General features: G+C 44.4%; 1 protein-coding gene across 2 annotated transcripts; it reads left to right on the forward strand.

Annotated features, from left to right (window-relative positions):
• Positions 1 to 6,367: 6,367 nt before the first annotated feature.
• On the forward strand, positions 6,368 to 15,617 carry dnai4 (dynein axonemal intermediate chain 4). Of its 2 annotated transcripts, XM_037457237.2 has the most exons (17): positions 6,368 to 6,433; positions 7,027 to 7,183; positions 7,332 to 7,495; positions 7,613 to 7,719; positions 7,831 to 7,978; positions 8,090 to 8,229; positions 9,574 to 9,738; positions 9,904 to 10,080; positions 10,450 to 10,598; positions 11,849 to 11,917; positions 12,021 to 12,175; positions 12,253 to 12,413; positions 12,507 to 12,619; positions 13,725 to 13,823; positions 14,857 to 15,083; positions 15,165 to 15,318; positions 15,460 to 15,617. In XM_037457237.2, the coding sequence occupies exons 1-17, from the start codon at positions 6,387 to 6,389 to the stop codon at positions 15,520 to 15,522; spliced, it is 2,295 nt and encodes a 764-aa protein (XP_037313134.2). In that variant the 5' UTR covers positions 6,368 to 6,386; the 3' UTR covers positions 15,523 to 15,617. The 2 variants fall into 2 exon arrangements, with proteins under 2 accessions (XP_037313134.2, XP_037313135.2); XM_037457238.2 differs by lacking the exon at positions 11,849 to 11,917.
• The last annotated feature ends 24 nt before the right edge of the window (positions 15,618 to 15,641 follow it).

Genomic DNA, 15,641 nt, shown 5'->3' on the forward strand with positions numbered 1-15,641 from the left:
GGAACCCACACTGTTGGTCTCTCAGTCAGCGGATGAAAGGCAATTTGGAAACATCTGTGCCATAATGGCAAGGCAGAATGAAATAACAGCAGCGTTTCATGTTATTGCCGGGACGTGATATTCCAATATTTGATGGGGATCCTCTTCAATACATTTCCTTTAAGCGAGCATCTGAGCAAGTGGAGGAGAAGGTCAGCAGAGGTGACTGCTTGTATTATCTCGAACAGTTCACCAGAGGGCAGCCAAGGGGACAGGTTGGGAGCTGCCAGCATATGGCTCCAGAGTTTGGCTTTACTCAAGCAAAGCGGCTGCTGCAGGAACACTTTGGCAATGAGTATCAGATCACCACTGCACTGAAAGGGTGTTGGCTTGGACTGCAATAAAGGCAGAGGAAGTAAATGAATTACAAGCGTACTCTCTTTTTCTGCGTTCTTGTTGTAATATTATGAAGAAGCTGCATGACATGAGGGAATTGGACATTCCAAGTACCATGAGAGCTGTCATGTCCAAGCTGCCATTTAAACTGAGAGAGCGATGGAGGACTGTTGCACATGACATACTGGAAGCATCTGAACATAGAGCTGTTTTCATGTTTATTGAAAAACAGGTCTGAATACTCTCTGACCCTCTATTTGGTGACATTCGGGACGCACCTTCTGGACCACCTAAAGTCAGTGTAGCAGTACATAGAGTTGCCAGGTCATTGGGTGACGCTGCTGATAATTGACACCAGGTGGCTGTAATGAGGTGGGCCAGTTGAAAAGTGGCACTAGGGACACTATTGGCTGGTGCACTTTATTTTTAACTTAATTTTTTTTTTATTTCCTTTATTTTTAAACTAGCTATAGCCTTATATACTAACCCATAGCAATATATTGTATTCCTCCTGCACTATGTCTTATCTGTCTTGTTGTCCATTGTTTAAATGTCTGTTGTTATGCGCCAAGTCAAATTCTCTTGTATGTCTGACATATTTTGGTAATAAATGTTTCGTGATTCCTGATTCATATCTAGCATGTTAATCTAAATCAGTTGCCTAGCATGCTAATACTGCTGATGGGTGCATTGTATACATCTACTATAAAGCATCAGTGTCAGACACGTAGTATTGACCAAGCTGCATTATTAGACATCCACAACCTGCTGGGTCATGACAATATGTCTCGTAGCCGGACCAGTGCATTAGAAGCACTTTCCATATTTGTTTATTTGAAGATAAATGGTTCTGACTACCCTTGGATTTCTTGTATTTCGCTGATGTAAATTCTTTGCAAGCCGCCGATGAGCACGTCATCTAAAAACATGTAAACATGCATCACTCCCAATGTCCACTTAAATACAGGACAACTTTCAGGAAGATATGCTGATAAGAACTTGAATTCTGCATTGCTTGTTGCCGTAATCCATGATATTAGCTTCCGGTCAGGGGAAGCTTACAAACCAAATATCACTGGGGCCATTTTAAAATTCATGTTGTAAACTTGACTGGACCAGTGCCAAGTCATCTGGGGTCTAATCCCATATACCAACACAGAGGAGGCGAGCTGAAGACGGGGTTAATAGCTGTTTTGTGGAAAACAAAAGACAACACATTGTGAACAGAGGAATATGTGTTTGTTAAAACCCATTCATGAACAACAACTGTCAGTGGGTCATTACTAGGGGAAGAAGTGGAATAGTTTGCTGTAGGTAGTACTAAATAGTACTAAACTAAATCACTGTCACTGGTTAAAATGAATTAGTGTGCCAGAAAGGAGAGAGAAGGGAACAGGGTGGGTTGTCACACTTTCTACTCTAGCGTAAACCATCATCAAAACATCAATAGTCATTCATATTAAATCCCATTTCATTAAATATTATTATCCCATAAAGACATGGGATGAGAGTGCGCCTAATTATGAATTCCGCTGTATGTAAAGAAACTGCCTCTCATGGAAGCCACCTCTGTTTTGCGGCTCTTAAACCTTTTAGTAAATAGCCTCTGCTCCGGAAATGGCACACACGACACAAATGTGTAATAACTGGAACTGCTTGGTCTGTTTTGGACAATTTATATGATACATAAAGGGGAATGTGAGAGCTATGATGTATAAAAATCTGCTTATGTTACTGGTGAAGAAATATATCAATATATGGGAGAGGGATGAACGGGGAAATGCTCTGGCTAAATGAATAAAGCTGGGCACTACTAAATGACGGGAAGCAAACCAAACTCTCTCTTAGCGAGGAAAGGAGAAAATACCAAAGTAGAACTAAAAATGCTCTGATTTAACTCCAAGAGCTGCAAAGTCAACAATCTCTTATCGAGGGAGGTATTAAACTACAAGGACATCACAAAATGCTCTGAAATAACTCGAAGAGCTGAATAGTTAAAAATGCTAAACCAAAGTCTCTCTTACCGAGGAAATAAGAGAATAATCAACCACTAACAAAAGGGCTCTGAAATAATTCAAAGAGCTGTGGAGCGATAAACAGCATAAGGCCAAATCAGGAATCTATAACAAGGTTCGGGACAGACAAAACTATGACTTGGACTTGATACTAACATGAGGCGGGTGTGCAAGACGAAAGGACTTGACACAGTGGCACAGGACAAGGGGAGACGCGGACTATGAGGACACATGGAGGGGAGTGTGGGAACAGGTGGACACAGACAGGAATCAGGGAAGACAATCAGACTGGGGACACATGAGGAAGGGCAAGGGACCTGAAACAAGGAGAGTTCATTTCCAAAATGAAACAGGAACTCACAAAATAAACGTGGAGACACGACAAAATCCCAACTTGACGTTCAGGTGTGACAATTTCACCACTACTGAATCGTCTAATCAGCCTGAATACTGTATAGCCTGAGTAATGTAAGGTAATGTAATGTAATGTAATACACAGGGACGCGCAAACGATAGTCAGCTTCCCCAGCCACTTAGCAGACGAAATGGGTAGAGCATCAAATGACACTTGAAATTTTGATTAGCTAGCAAAGCAAAAAAAAAAAAACCAAATCCCCTTGACACCGTTAGATGATAGAGAGACAGACCAGGAAGTAAGAAGTCCGGTAGCCGTTACTCATTTAATAAATGGAATAAATCCATTATTTCCGTGAAAACCGACAAATGTAAGATGGCCTGCTGGGTTTTGTACTGTGAGTTGGTATGGTTTGTTTGAGAGAAACTGTCAGTTTTCCAGGAAGGATGATTTGTGAGTGTTGTGGATCCTTATAATTTGGACTAATCACTAGTTTCCTCTTTTGTTCACAGTGAGTGGGGAGTAGATTTAGAGCTACATTAGAGTATACATCACCCGTAGGTTTACTTCTCTGTCTAGAAACATCAGTTTAGATCTGGGCGGACCAATAGCTGTAAGTTTGTTTAGGGCCGTGTGCCAGGAAACCTTTGCACAGCCAGGACGGATTTGCATGGAATGTTTTCTGGCTAAAGTTGTTTTTTCAAGTGTCGAACCAGGTATCCCAGGTAGCCAGCGGACTGAGTGTCGGCTAGCTCGGCTGTGTTCTGGCTCGATGCGGCCAGATGTGAGCCAGCTTTGGCCCATTTCATTCATGCCATATCTGGCCCAGATGTAGCTGTTACAGACATGGCCACCGGGTTTATTGCCAACCAGCAGTAAAACAGGTTCTGTCCCGTGGATGGGTTCCAGACCTGGGCTGAATCTGTCATTGCAGCAACGGGCCTAAACTGGTTGGGACATGGCAGCCTGGTTTATTGCCAACCAGTACTGAAACAGGCTTTGGCCCGTTGGTGGCTGCCAAACCAGGGCCAAATCAGGCAATGTAAAAACGGGCTTATACTGGTTGGAACATGGCAGCCCGGGATTACTGGCAACCAGCACTGAAGATGAAGATCGTTCATCTATGTGAGAGCCAGCTAGCAAACGTTAGCCACTGCTAACACGCATTTAGTTTAAAACTCGCCCAAGGGGAACATTCGGCACGGTGTAAGAGCGGGGACGTCTCGTGACAGTAGAAAAAAAATGTGGAAATGGGAGGAAGACCAGCTGGGTTACAATGTGCGCGGGGATCGGCCGTTCACCAGCAAGGTCAAGGTCGAGCTTCCACCTCCTTTTGCTGGGGAGGAAAAGCAAAGTTTTCCCTGCTGGGCCAGACAGTATGAGGTGGCTGTGAAGGCGCTGGTAGGAAGCAACGCAGGTGACTATGACGATCCGATCCGGTTCTGAGAGCTAAATGTCACGAGCAAGGAGCTACAGAGGTGTCTGAGGCCCTTCCGTTGTGAAATGACCAGAGAGATTCTTAAGATGGACTACGTCAACACCCAGGTAAGCCAACCTCTTTCAGGAAACGTTATCGCAACAATGGTACAGTCTGTGTCTGAAGGGGGTGACTTGTACAGGACAATAAACAGAGTTACTGAAGAAATGAGCAAAATGAGGACGGAAATGAGGAAGATGGCGGAGGAAAATGATCGTCTGAGAGCCAGGAAGGACGACTGGGGGACCAAACGAAACACAGAGGAAGAGAGGAGTGCGTTTTCTCTCGCCTAGAAGAGAGGACCCAACTGATCAGTCGGATCGGAAACGGATTCTAGGCCAGACACCAGCCACCTTACCAATGGGCTCAGCCAGTAATGCAACAGTACAAAACGAGAGAAAGCGACAGAGTACCTCGTTTGTGAGGGGAAGCATTGAAGGTACTGAAATCAACACGTTGGTGGATCCATGGGCCACCGAGTCAGTTATCAGTGCTGATTTTTGCATGTCAGTTCCAGCGCTTCGTTAGCGGCCCATAAATGCAGACTTTATTGCCACGTGCTGTGAATGACCAAATGCTGGACACATGAGTGACAGCTGCCTGTTGCATGTGAGAGCTGGAAGCCCCGCCCACCCAGTCAATGCGTGCAGGGAGCAGAACACTGAGTGCTCTCTGGTTGCATTCTTTGAAGTACCGGCACAAAAAATATTCAAAATGGTACCGTTTTCCACGTAAGGGTACCGCGGCACCTTCCTGGTACCGGTACACTGTGCAACATTACCTGGAGACTCTACACACGTATCAGAAAGCAGGACAGCAGGCGGACCAACTCCCTGCTGCTGTTCCCCACTGGCTCGAAGCGTGTTAGCCTGGAACAAAGTGTTGTCTACACAGTTTTTGTCTTTCCAGAAGCATTACCCACATTATTGGTTACCCTATTGGCTCATGAATGATGTGATCACGTTTTCCACAGCGCTCAATGTACTGCACCTCAGTACAATCTTCCTTGTACTTGACTTGAAAATGGAAATAATACGTTTTACTCTACAACATGATTGACACCTGTTAGTATTTACTTTTCACATAACGCCCAATATTGGACAGTGAGATCTATGTGTGTCCAGTGAAAAAAACTTTAATGAACAGACATTTAACTTTTAGAATGTCACGGTTTGGGGTTAAATGTTTTATTTTGTAGTTTTCATGTCTCTTGTGTCCCTGCCACTTCCTGCCTTGGCCTGTCTCCCCCTGTGATTGACTGCCGGGTCTGATTGGTTCCACCTGGGTCCAATCACCTGCACCTCCTTGTGTATTTAAGCCCTGTGTGTCTTGTACCCCTTGTCACGTCATTGCATCATGACATTTTGGGATTTTGACTATTAAAGTATTTTTCGTGAGAGTCTGCGTTTGGGTCCTTCCTGCCTGCCTCTACGTACCCCGTCCTTAACACATTAAGGGGTTGATGATTTTTTGTAAGTGACACAAAGCCAACCTGAGAAGCCATCATTGGAAACTGTTGGAAAAGGGGACTCTTGAAAATTGTGCTTGACCACTAATGGAGGGTCACCATTATTACATCCCTTGCAAATTTCTTTGTATGTTTATTTTAACAGGATAACAATATAAAAAAATATGAAATTCCCTTCATATAAAAGTTATAAAATACATTGGAACCATAATGGCAATTCAGAGCGTTTCGCCTTCTTCGGTATCCCACATCGCTGCTCCTCAGATACCGCTTTCCTTTAAAGGTGCAGACCCCTCACTCTCCCCAGCTGTGAAGCTCTCCCCTATGATCCTCCTCCTTTCTGATTATCTAGATATTGAGAACTGACAACATCATTGTGAATGTTGGGAGGATGCTCCCTCGTCCCCCTGAAGAGTTAAAAAGAGTCAATTGGCTTGCGCATTAAAATCCAAAAGAATGTAATAACTAACAAAAGTAATATAGTTACAAAGTTAATTGCAATGTGAAAAGATATTTCGGAATATAGAGAATTCTCACAGCCTCCAAGTTGAAGGGCAGAGTTCCAAAAAGGTCCCTAACCCTCGAGTATACCAACCAACTTGTCATAGCCGTCATCCGGGGACTCTCCAGCAGGGGGCGCTGGCGCTGTGCGTCTCGGTGTCATGGCAACCGGGGGCGCACACCAAAGCTCCCAAAATGTCCGGCGAAGAACGAAAGAAGAGACGGACTCTAGTTCTGCGGCCGTAAGTAGCTTTCTTCTCTCATTTGACCGAAGTGACTGAGCTCAGAGCATCGTGGTCCTCATCGCTGTCACTCACACACGTCACACCACGTCACTCCATGTTGACGTGTGGAGATGGACATCTGGAGGACCCAACGGGAGGGGGGTGTTTATGGATTATATTCAAGTGATATTTGATAGTGATACTAATACGGTTAGTTCTCTTTAATGTTGGGGCAGTATGTAAAGCAGAATAAAAAGTACTTCCTTTGCTGATTGCAGGTTATGGGCATCCTTTAATATGATATGGAGTGATGCATTATGGATTTACATTATGGGTAAATAATCATCACACAGATGTTCTCTATCCTTTGAAAGTAGCTGGTTGGCACAACATAAATATAACAACCAGGCTCTTAAGGCTATAAAACAAGGATTTTTTAAATGAACGCTTTGCTACGGCTATATGTTTAACTTCTATGCCTTAACTTTTCATTTGCAGCTGATTAGAACATTTTATTATTAAAAGTGTGCCAACTCGCCCCGGTCTCCTCCTATTGGCCAACAAGGGGAAGCAATGTTAACTGAGATGTTCATTGTTATTTTATCTCCTAGCTCTTCTCGAACAACAAATGTTTCTGTATCAGGGATCCATGGAGGTCATCAAAGTACTAGAGACACAAACAGCATCACTGGTGGCTCCAGCAGGAAACATTTCCGTCTTGGTGGTGGTAGCAAAGTTCTGGAGAAGAGCGCCCTCCAAGTTGTGCGGGTAACTAGTATATTTTTGCTGAGATCTGTTGATGAAGAGAGTGGTGGTATATATGTATTTATATTATTATTATTATTAGTGTCCTTTCTACAGGTTTCATGTAGTACTGTTGTTGTATATCGTTGGCTGACCATCCTTCTGTTTGCAGGTATTTGATGAGGAAGACAATGACGTCACTCCTCAGCCACTGTACCAGGCAGATCCAGCAGCACCACATGCCAAGAGCTGCAGGTTGTTTCTGGATGAAATCTCAGCTGGATTAGCATCAGAGCAGACAACAGCCACCGGGAGCTTCGCCATGCCTTTCTCCAGGTGCAGGACTCATTCCTTTACGCATCTCGGACCTGATGGACAAACAGCTGAGCAGGAATATACTCATGTACTTATACTGTTATCACACAGTATTAACGTATACACGTTGTTTTTCAGGTCAATGTTAGGAAGCAGCAGAATATCGAGCCAGTCCACCATCGAGTCCATGAATGAGGAGACCGAGGATACATTTTCCAAACGGCAAATGCCCATCAGCTTCCCAGGTTCAAAAAGGAATCTGCATTGATTGCTTGATTTCAGCTACATCGTTACAAGTTATTTCAAACTATAACACAGTTAAACATCTGTGGTTTGTGTGATTTGTTCCTTGCAAGATGTACAGAGGAGAAGAGACACAGTGAAAGACCATGTGGCAGAGGACATGTTGAAAGAGGTCTACATCTCTGAAACAGACAGCATCTCACTTCTGGACATGGCAAGCACATTTGTGTCCGTGGAGGCTGCTGGAACAGAAGCTATCATGTGAGTGAAGCAATCCATCTTTATGCATCAGAATGAGCTTCTTACCAATGTCCAGCAATTCAAAAATACACTTGTCTTTGGTTTCTAAGTGTCGTCCTCTTGTTTTTACAGGGAGAAAAACCATCGGTATGCTGATCTGTGCAGAAGCAGAGTGGGAAACGATAAGTATGTGGACCGAGCGGTACAGACATTGAACGGAGCAGCTAAAAACAAACAGGTGCAGACCAACAGCCACGTGGGGGTGGACTCAGGTAAGGGTCATTATCCCCCCTTGGGGAGGCTACCTGTCCTTGAAAACAAGAAAGGGATATCAAATTAGAAGCAGGTTTTCACATACAAGGCTTTTGCCTTTTGACAATAAAAAAAAGAAAGATACCGACGAGGTAGTCAGATTACAGTACTCTGAAATAAAATAAAAATGAAAGACAAAAAGTGAAAGAATTGAATGAAAACGTTTTTCATGATCAAAAGCGTGTTTAAAACAAAGAGGTGTGGATCGTGGGGGCCGCATGGCATGGAGGGCCACGTTGGCTGCATTGTCTACAGACCCGATGACTCTGGGTCAGCTGTGGAGGTCTGAGAGGGGGTCAGTTGCTGTTTTGAGGTGGGGGCACATGGTGAGGGTCTATCGCTGCCTCTCCCTCGGTTACACAGAGAATAACTAATAAGGAATCCGCTTCACACACAACATGCGGTCGCTCTGCTTCCAGCACGTTGACCTCAATGAAAGAATACTCATGTAAAAGGGTTTACAGACCCAGGTACAGCCAGGCGGCATATTGCACATAATCAGCAGATACTTCAGTGTTCAGACAGCCTTTAGTGTTTTAACCTCTGCCCTTTGAACAGACACAGACCCCTGTCAACTAAACAATGAAGCCCTCCCTGATGCACGCTGTAAAGAGTATAACAAGGAATACAAAATAGGGGAAACAGCTGTATGGAAGTAAATCTGTGTGATTGAACTTCTAGCACTGAATATTTATGCATTGAAATGATGTATCTGAATGTTTTTCAACGTTAAAATACTGCAAAAAAGTCAACCACAAAAAATTCAACCACAACATCCGGGACACTAAGGTAGAGCAATCGATTCTAGATTCAAGATCAGGAGCGTGCGTCAAGCTAAAGGAGCGAGCACCCAATGCATCTTGGGCTTCGGATTGTAGCCATGTCCAATAATAACGGGGCTTTAACTCTTCTTTATGCCATCAGTGTGGCAACGTATGAAGAAATACATAAAAGAACATATAATGTTCACCCTGAACCAAAACGTTTGCTTGCCACTGATGACATACATTTTCATTACAAGTATATAAATCAGCAGATCATCCTACAGCTCGGCGTAGCGCAGCCGGCCAACAACATCATGTTATTTTGCGCGACACGGTTCGATTTCAGGTTGTGGCGAACTTTTAATAAATGTTCTAAAAATAATGCTAGACCACAGTTTATCTCTGGCAATTCTGAAAAGTCCACATTTGGGGAGATAAAACCATTCTATTAAAAATCTAAATCTATTAATCATGTAATTATTTCATCTTCTATATTCTATATCATCTATATTTGTCTTTAACATGGTTCCACTCCCACAGCTATCACCGTCACCTCCTGGGACATCTATGACACTCTGACCCGCCCCGAGCAGCACAAGGAGGCTAGCATCCAGGAACAGGGGGGGCCTGAATATCCAGGCGCTGCAGTGGACCCCAACAGGGGGGCAGAGAGGAGCGCGTCAGTGGGCAGCACAGCCAGCACAGGTAGCTTTGATTGGGTGTAACCTTTTGACCTCTTAATCTTATTCACATCTTATATTCTTCTGTTCATGCTTCACATGAATTCTTACAGCTTCCTAAGAGTGGAATTCAGGAGAGCTTTGTGTGTCTTCATGTATAATTTACTTTAATTTGCATCTTTCTCCTCAGTCAGTGCTGCAAGCTCCTGGAATGACGGAGCGCTGGGGAGTGGTTTAAATGCTGAGTCAGACCTGCAGCTGATTCTGCTGTCTGAGAAATTCCGCCACAGCTTGCTGGTAATGGAGAGGACCATCCAGAGAAACACTTTCCAACCCGAGCTGGCTGCTTACAAACAGCTAAGTGAAGGTAAAGTCACCCCCAAAACCAAAGACACAACACACACAAAGCCTGCCAACCATTGGTGAGGTCAAATGAAGTGCTCATGGATACTAATAGATAGCTCATGTTGTCATGTTCATGGTAATGGGATGGCTGTAGCTCAGTGGGGAGGGCAGTCTGCCTTTATCCTCACGTAGCTGTAGATTGTAGCTGTAGTCCACATGTCAAAGTGTGAGTGAGACCCATGTTGCTCCCTTGTATCCTTAAAAGAGCACTTATCTCCTCCTGCTAAGGGTGAGATCAATTCCGAGGCCACAGTTCATGTATTTACCTCCATGCATGCAATTGATCTAAAAAAAGAGTACATTTTTTTGTCACCGGTTGTGTCACAACCAGAGAGTCTGGTGAAGCCTGGGACAGTGGAGAAGAGGCAGGACGATACAGAGAGCCCCCGATCTCCAGCCATGGAGCGTCTGTGGGCTTTCAGCTGTCAGCGCTGCAGAGGGCGCAGCATCAGCACCATGGCCTGGAACCAGAAAAACCCGGTAACAGCGGGAATCATGACTCCTCAATTTCACTGCAGATGACAAGATTTGTTTTTTTGTGTCAAGTGGGGGGGGGAAGTAGGACTCAAATGCAGGTTAGCAAAGAATTAGAATCCTTTTTATTTAAAGATTGACAGGTTGCCAAAAACAATACACACAAGACAAGGGAAAAACCTCGGCAGAACACGGCGGACAACGCACACTAACCGACACTCACCAACACTTGCTAACGGACTAACAATGGACCCAGGTGCTTTAAACACACCGGGGGGGTGCAGACGATGGAACACAGGAGGAAACAATCAGGGACACAGCAGACAATCACAGCAGGGCAGGTAGCAAAGTTAACCCACGGAAATGACCCCACACCGTGTCATAAGCCCCATGAGATAACTGTGGAGGAAATTAGGGGATAAACCAGAAGAATCCAGCTAGTTCCTAATTAAGCATTTGTTACAGACATATAGAACAATCATGCAGAATAGAGTTGACACAATTCAGTTGAATAGGGACAGGGTTTCTTACTTCTGTAGGGAGCAAATAGGTCTGATCACCCTCAGACCTTAGATATTTGTGACCTTAGATATTTGTGACCTTAGATATTTGTGACCTTAGATATTTGTGACCTTAGATATTTGTGTTGTCCAATTAGAAGGACGACCCTGCACAATAAACAGGAACCAGGTGTTGAAGGAATACACACTTCGACCCCCCCAGTCAGTGCGACCATAAAACAATCCTCTTCTGACATCAGTTGATTGATCAAGGAACATTACAGTTCCAGCTGTAATTAGTTTAGGTCACAGAGTTTCCAAGAGAACTGCAGGAGATACATTTAGTTAGAGTTGTTCACCAAAATCACACAAACACACCCTTTTCTCAGTAGTGGTTGCTAGACTTCAATTCCATTCACTTCATTTTGAACAAGCCCGAGATCACGAGTTCTCCTCGCAGGGCGTTTCAACATGTCCACCTACAACATCCTCATACCAGAGATCCCTCTACCAGGGTTACCAAAGTTACCAAACAGACCACAGGAGGAGTAAAATCCATGTTCACTATTTTACAAACAAGAGCATCATCTCTAAAACTTCTCTTTTTAAAACACATATGTCAAAAGATGTAACATTAATAAATGTTCCAAACTAACAGAAAATGCTGCCAGTAGTTTTCACTGGACCTACTAAACATAGGAAATGGTCCCGAGGTAAAGGGAAGCGGTCCTGCATGTGCTCTGTTCTCTCTGCCAGGACCTTCTGGCTGTGGGCTACGGCGAGCCAGGCGGCCTGTTGTGCTGCTGGTCTCTCACAAATCCTGCGGTATGACTTATGCAGCTTCAGGCCTCCATGCCCCCCCCAGCAATATGCACAGGGTTGACTGAGTGCTGTCTATTCCACATGTGGTCATTCGTCCCCTGTGCAGTGGCCTGAGTGGGCCGTTCACTGTGACAGCGCTGTGACTTCCCTGGACTTCTCATCAAGTAACCCCAGCCAGCTGGCTGTGGGCATGCAAGATGGCACCATTGCTGTCTACAATGTGAACAGTGACCACAATGCGTCATGTGTCCTCAGCAGCAGGTGAGGGGAGTGTGTGTGTGTGGATGGCTCAGCGCATACATCGCACACACAGTGTTTACCTGTGTGTCTGTTTGCAGTCAATGTCCCAACAGGCACTTGGATCCAGTGTGGCAGCTCAGATGGACCCAACAGGAGCTGAACCTGACCAGAGACAAGGCGCCAGAGTTTCTCTTTTCTGTGGCTGCAGACGGGAGGATCAGCAGATGGTTCTTCTGCAGCAGTGGGCTGGACTGCACAGGTACCGAGCTGTGCACCACCACACAATGACCTAGCAACTAGAACTACGGCTCTAGTAACCCAACCACCTGTCTATTTGACATGATGGTCATAGACCTGATGAAGCTCAAGAAGATCCAACATACCAAGAAAAAGGCTGGAGGCACAAGGACGGAAAGTGTCCTGTCAGCTCTGAATCCTGGTCTGTGTTTGGACTTCCATCCTACAGTGAGTTGATTTCAACATCAATTAACTAGAATGTTGTTTTTGGGGCTTTGTTGTTTGGGATTTAAGCAGAAAGCCTAGTGGTAGAAATTATAATACGTGCAATAATTAGTATTAGACTTGTATTTTGTGTGTTATTGGATATGTGTTATTTGAAATATGAATCAAACGCAATTTATAGTCATTTAAGTCATTTAATTACACATGACATCCGGCCGTAATGTAACTTTAAAACCTGGGGGAAGAGTCTTCCTTATGGATTTCTTCCACCAGTTTTTTTCTCCTGTTAGGTGGTGTATGAGCAAAGGATGTAGCACCCCCCAGCAAGGCAAATATTTAGAATTTGGACCCTATAAACAGTTTAAAACTGAAGGTGATGGTTAAAATGAGATGATTTAAGATGTAGGTGATATAATTAGTGTACTTTATGATGATATTATACATAATATGTCATGTGCTCATTGAATGTAGTGAAATATGAATTGAACATCAGTCAGGTTGTAGGAGGAGGAGGACGCAGAGTGAGGGTTCAATTCTTTTATTCTTCACAAAAAGGCAAAAACAAGGAAATATAGCCGAGACAGTCAGACTGGTGACACGTGAGGAAGAGCAAGGGACCTGAAACGAGAGGGAGTTAGTTTCCAAAATAAAACAGGAAGTCAAAAAACAACCGTGGAGACAGGACAAAAACGCAACTTGACACACCGGTGTGACACTCGTTAACAAGATTTCAGATTTGACCATTAGATGTTGCTAGAGTAGAGAGTCATAAATACCTTAGAGCAAGAAGGAATGTTGCAGAGGCCAAAGTGGGAGAATTTAGATGATGTTTGAATTTAGAGCCAATCACATTTGGTTGCACACAAAGGACATGCCTTTTTGGAAGAATAAAGACATGAGAAGGACTGTTAGAATGCTGCTGTTAGTTATGTTCTTGACTTCTCAGAAGGGGTCGAGGGTAACAGCAGCATTCCTTGATCAGAATGTCAGAAATATACATCTTCAACCTGTTTCTGTAGAACATTACACATTCACAGATATCTTTTGTGCTAGTGCAGTGTTTGTCCCCAGTAATTTAAATGATGTTTTGATCTCTTTGTTTCTTCAGGATTCCAGTGTCTACTTGGTTGGGACGTGGGAAGGGCTCATTCACAAATGCTCCTGTTCCAACAATCGGCAGGTCCTGGAGACCTACAGGACTCACTTTGTGAGTCCATCAGGATAAACGTCAGCAGTCCTTCTGTGGAGCAAGTAGAACACAAAAGACCCCAAGGACATTTCATTTGCTCAGTCCAACATGTGATACTGCTACCTTTAGTTCAAACTGGTTTGCAGGTGTGTCAATTAGTAGCCATGTTATGCGTTGAAGATTTATCCTCATGTGCACAAAGAAGGACATGCGTGCCACAAGCTTGGGTGGAACAATGCATGATGGGTACAGTAGTGTTTCTGACACGGGGAGATGAAATCCAGCGTTCTGATGGTTTAGAGCAAGTCACGGGGTGTGCATTATTCACAGATAATGTACAGTGACCCCAGTGACCCCAGCGGTCCATGTCACTCCCCACAGTAACACGTCAGTTGACGTTTTAGCTTTTAGCTCGGTGGCAAAATGATCGTTTTGAGGCAAAGTTTGGCAACCGGACAATTAAGGTGGACGTCATGAGCGATGTGAATGAATGAGATGCTGCTTACATGCACGTACGGGCACTATTAACATCTGGTGAAAAGGTCACCTCAATAATAGCTCCTTGGAAATATATTTACTGAGAAACATGGTGACGTGTTGAATCCTTATTTCACCCGTTGTACTTGTCTTGTCTGTCTCCCACCTCTCTTCCTACTCTGGTTAGAGCCGTTTGAGCTGCTCTCTGAAGGGAGAAGTTCACACCGTTGTAGGAAATGTTCCGTTTCTTTTCAGACTGGACAGGCGAGTTTCACATGAACCATCTTTTCCTTTGAGTAAAGTCGATGTGATGCTCCAGACTGATTGTTAACTCTGGATGATTTGCCATTAAAGGCCAACACATTCCAATGTGTTGGAGTCAGGTATATTATATATATATATATAGTATATATAACGCTTATTTACATCAAAGTGCTTATAATAGGTCAGATCAACGGTAAAAATAATGTAAGAGTCTCTTTAAGTTCTACAGAAAGAATCTCCTCTGGATTAAACAATGATGCTCTCTGGGTTCATAACGTCAGCACCTTGCCCCCCCCCCGCCCCCCCCCAGTGTCCTGTGAACCGCATCAAATGGAGCCCGTTCAGTCCTGGTGTGTTCCTGAGCTGCTCCTCCGATTGGACCATCCAGCTGTGGCAGCAGGACCACCAGAATCCCGTGTTGGGCTTCAGCTCCACCCACACAGCAGTGTGTGACGTCGAGTGGTCCCCCAAGTGGGCCACGGTGTTCGGAGCTGTTCACGAGGGACAGTTGGAAATCTGGGACCTGAGTTCAAGCATGTGAGTGTTTGGGATCGTTGGTTGTGTCCAATGTGAAACGTGTGCCACGGTAACCCTGATGGTCCTCCACGCCCACTCAAGCCTAGACCCAGTCCTCGTGCAGCCTGCTGCTGCTGGTGTGCAGATGACGTCCCTGCTGTTTGCCACACAGACAGACTGTGTCTTGGTAGGAGACAGTGATGGACAAGTGACCATCTACCAGCTCAAGAACCTCCGCATGGGAGGGAGCAACCAGGTGGAGTGACGAGTTGAAAGATTCATCGAAAAAAGAACTGTGCAAAGATGTTGATTATCAGTCTATGCACGGCCTGTTGGAGTTCTGTACATCATCTAGTGGAAATGACAAACCACCCACAGCGTCCCTCTTGTCTTTCAGGTGGATCTTCTGGAGGGCCTCATCCGCTCTGCAGGTCAAAACAGCTTTAAGAAATGTACATAGATGTAAACGGAACCTACTATTTTGTAGTATGTCCACATGTGTTGGCAAAACAGGTTCATTTTGCCGTAGCTAATTACTGTATATTGTCATTTCCTGTTGGACTAAACATAATGGTCAAG

This window comes from Pungitius pungitius, chromosome 15 (assembly GCF_949316345.1).
Source record: "Pungitius pungitius chromosome 15, fPunPun2.1, whole genome shotgun sequence".
Classification (NCBI taxonomy): Eukaryota; Metazoa; Chordata; class Actinopteri; order Perciformes; family Gasterosteidae; genus Pungitius; species Pungitius pungitius.

What these genes read in the sequence shown, in the direction of transcription:
- dnai4 (XM_037457237.2), top strand. Translation starts at nt 6,387, where the DNA reads ATGTCCGGCGAAGAACGAAAGAAGAGACGGACTCTAGTTCTGCGGCC. An exon ending in GCGCCCTCCAAGTTGTGCGG is followed by an intron (nt 7,184 to 7,331) that starts GTAACTAGTATA and finishes TTCTGTTTGCAG; the next exon opens with GTATTTGATGAGGAAGACAA. An exon ending in CAGTGGGCTGGACTGCACAG is followed by an intron (nt 12,414 to 12,506) that starts GTACCGAGCTGT and finishes TGATGGTCATAG; the next exon opens with ACCTGATGAAGCTCAAGAAG.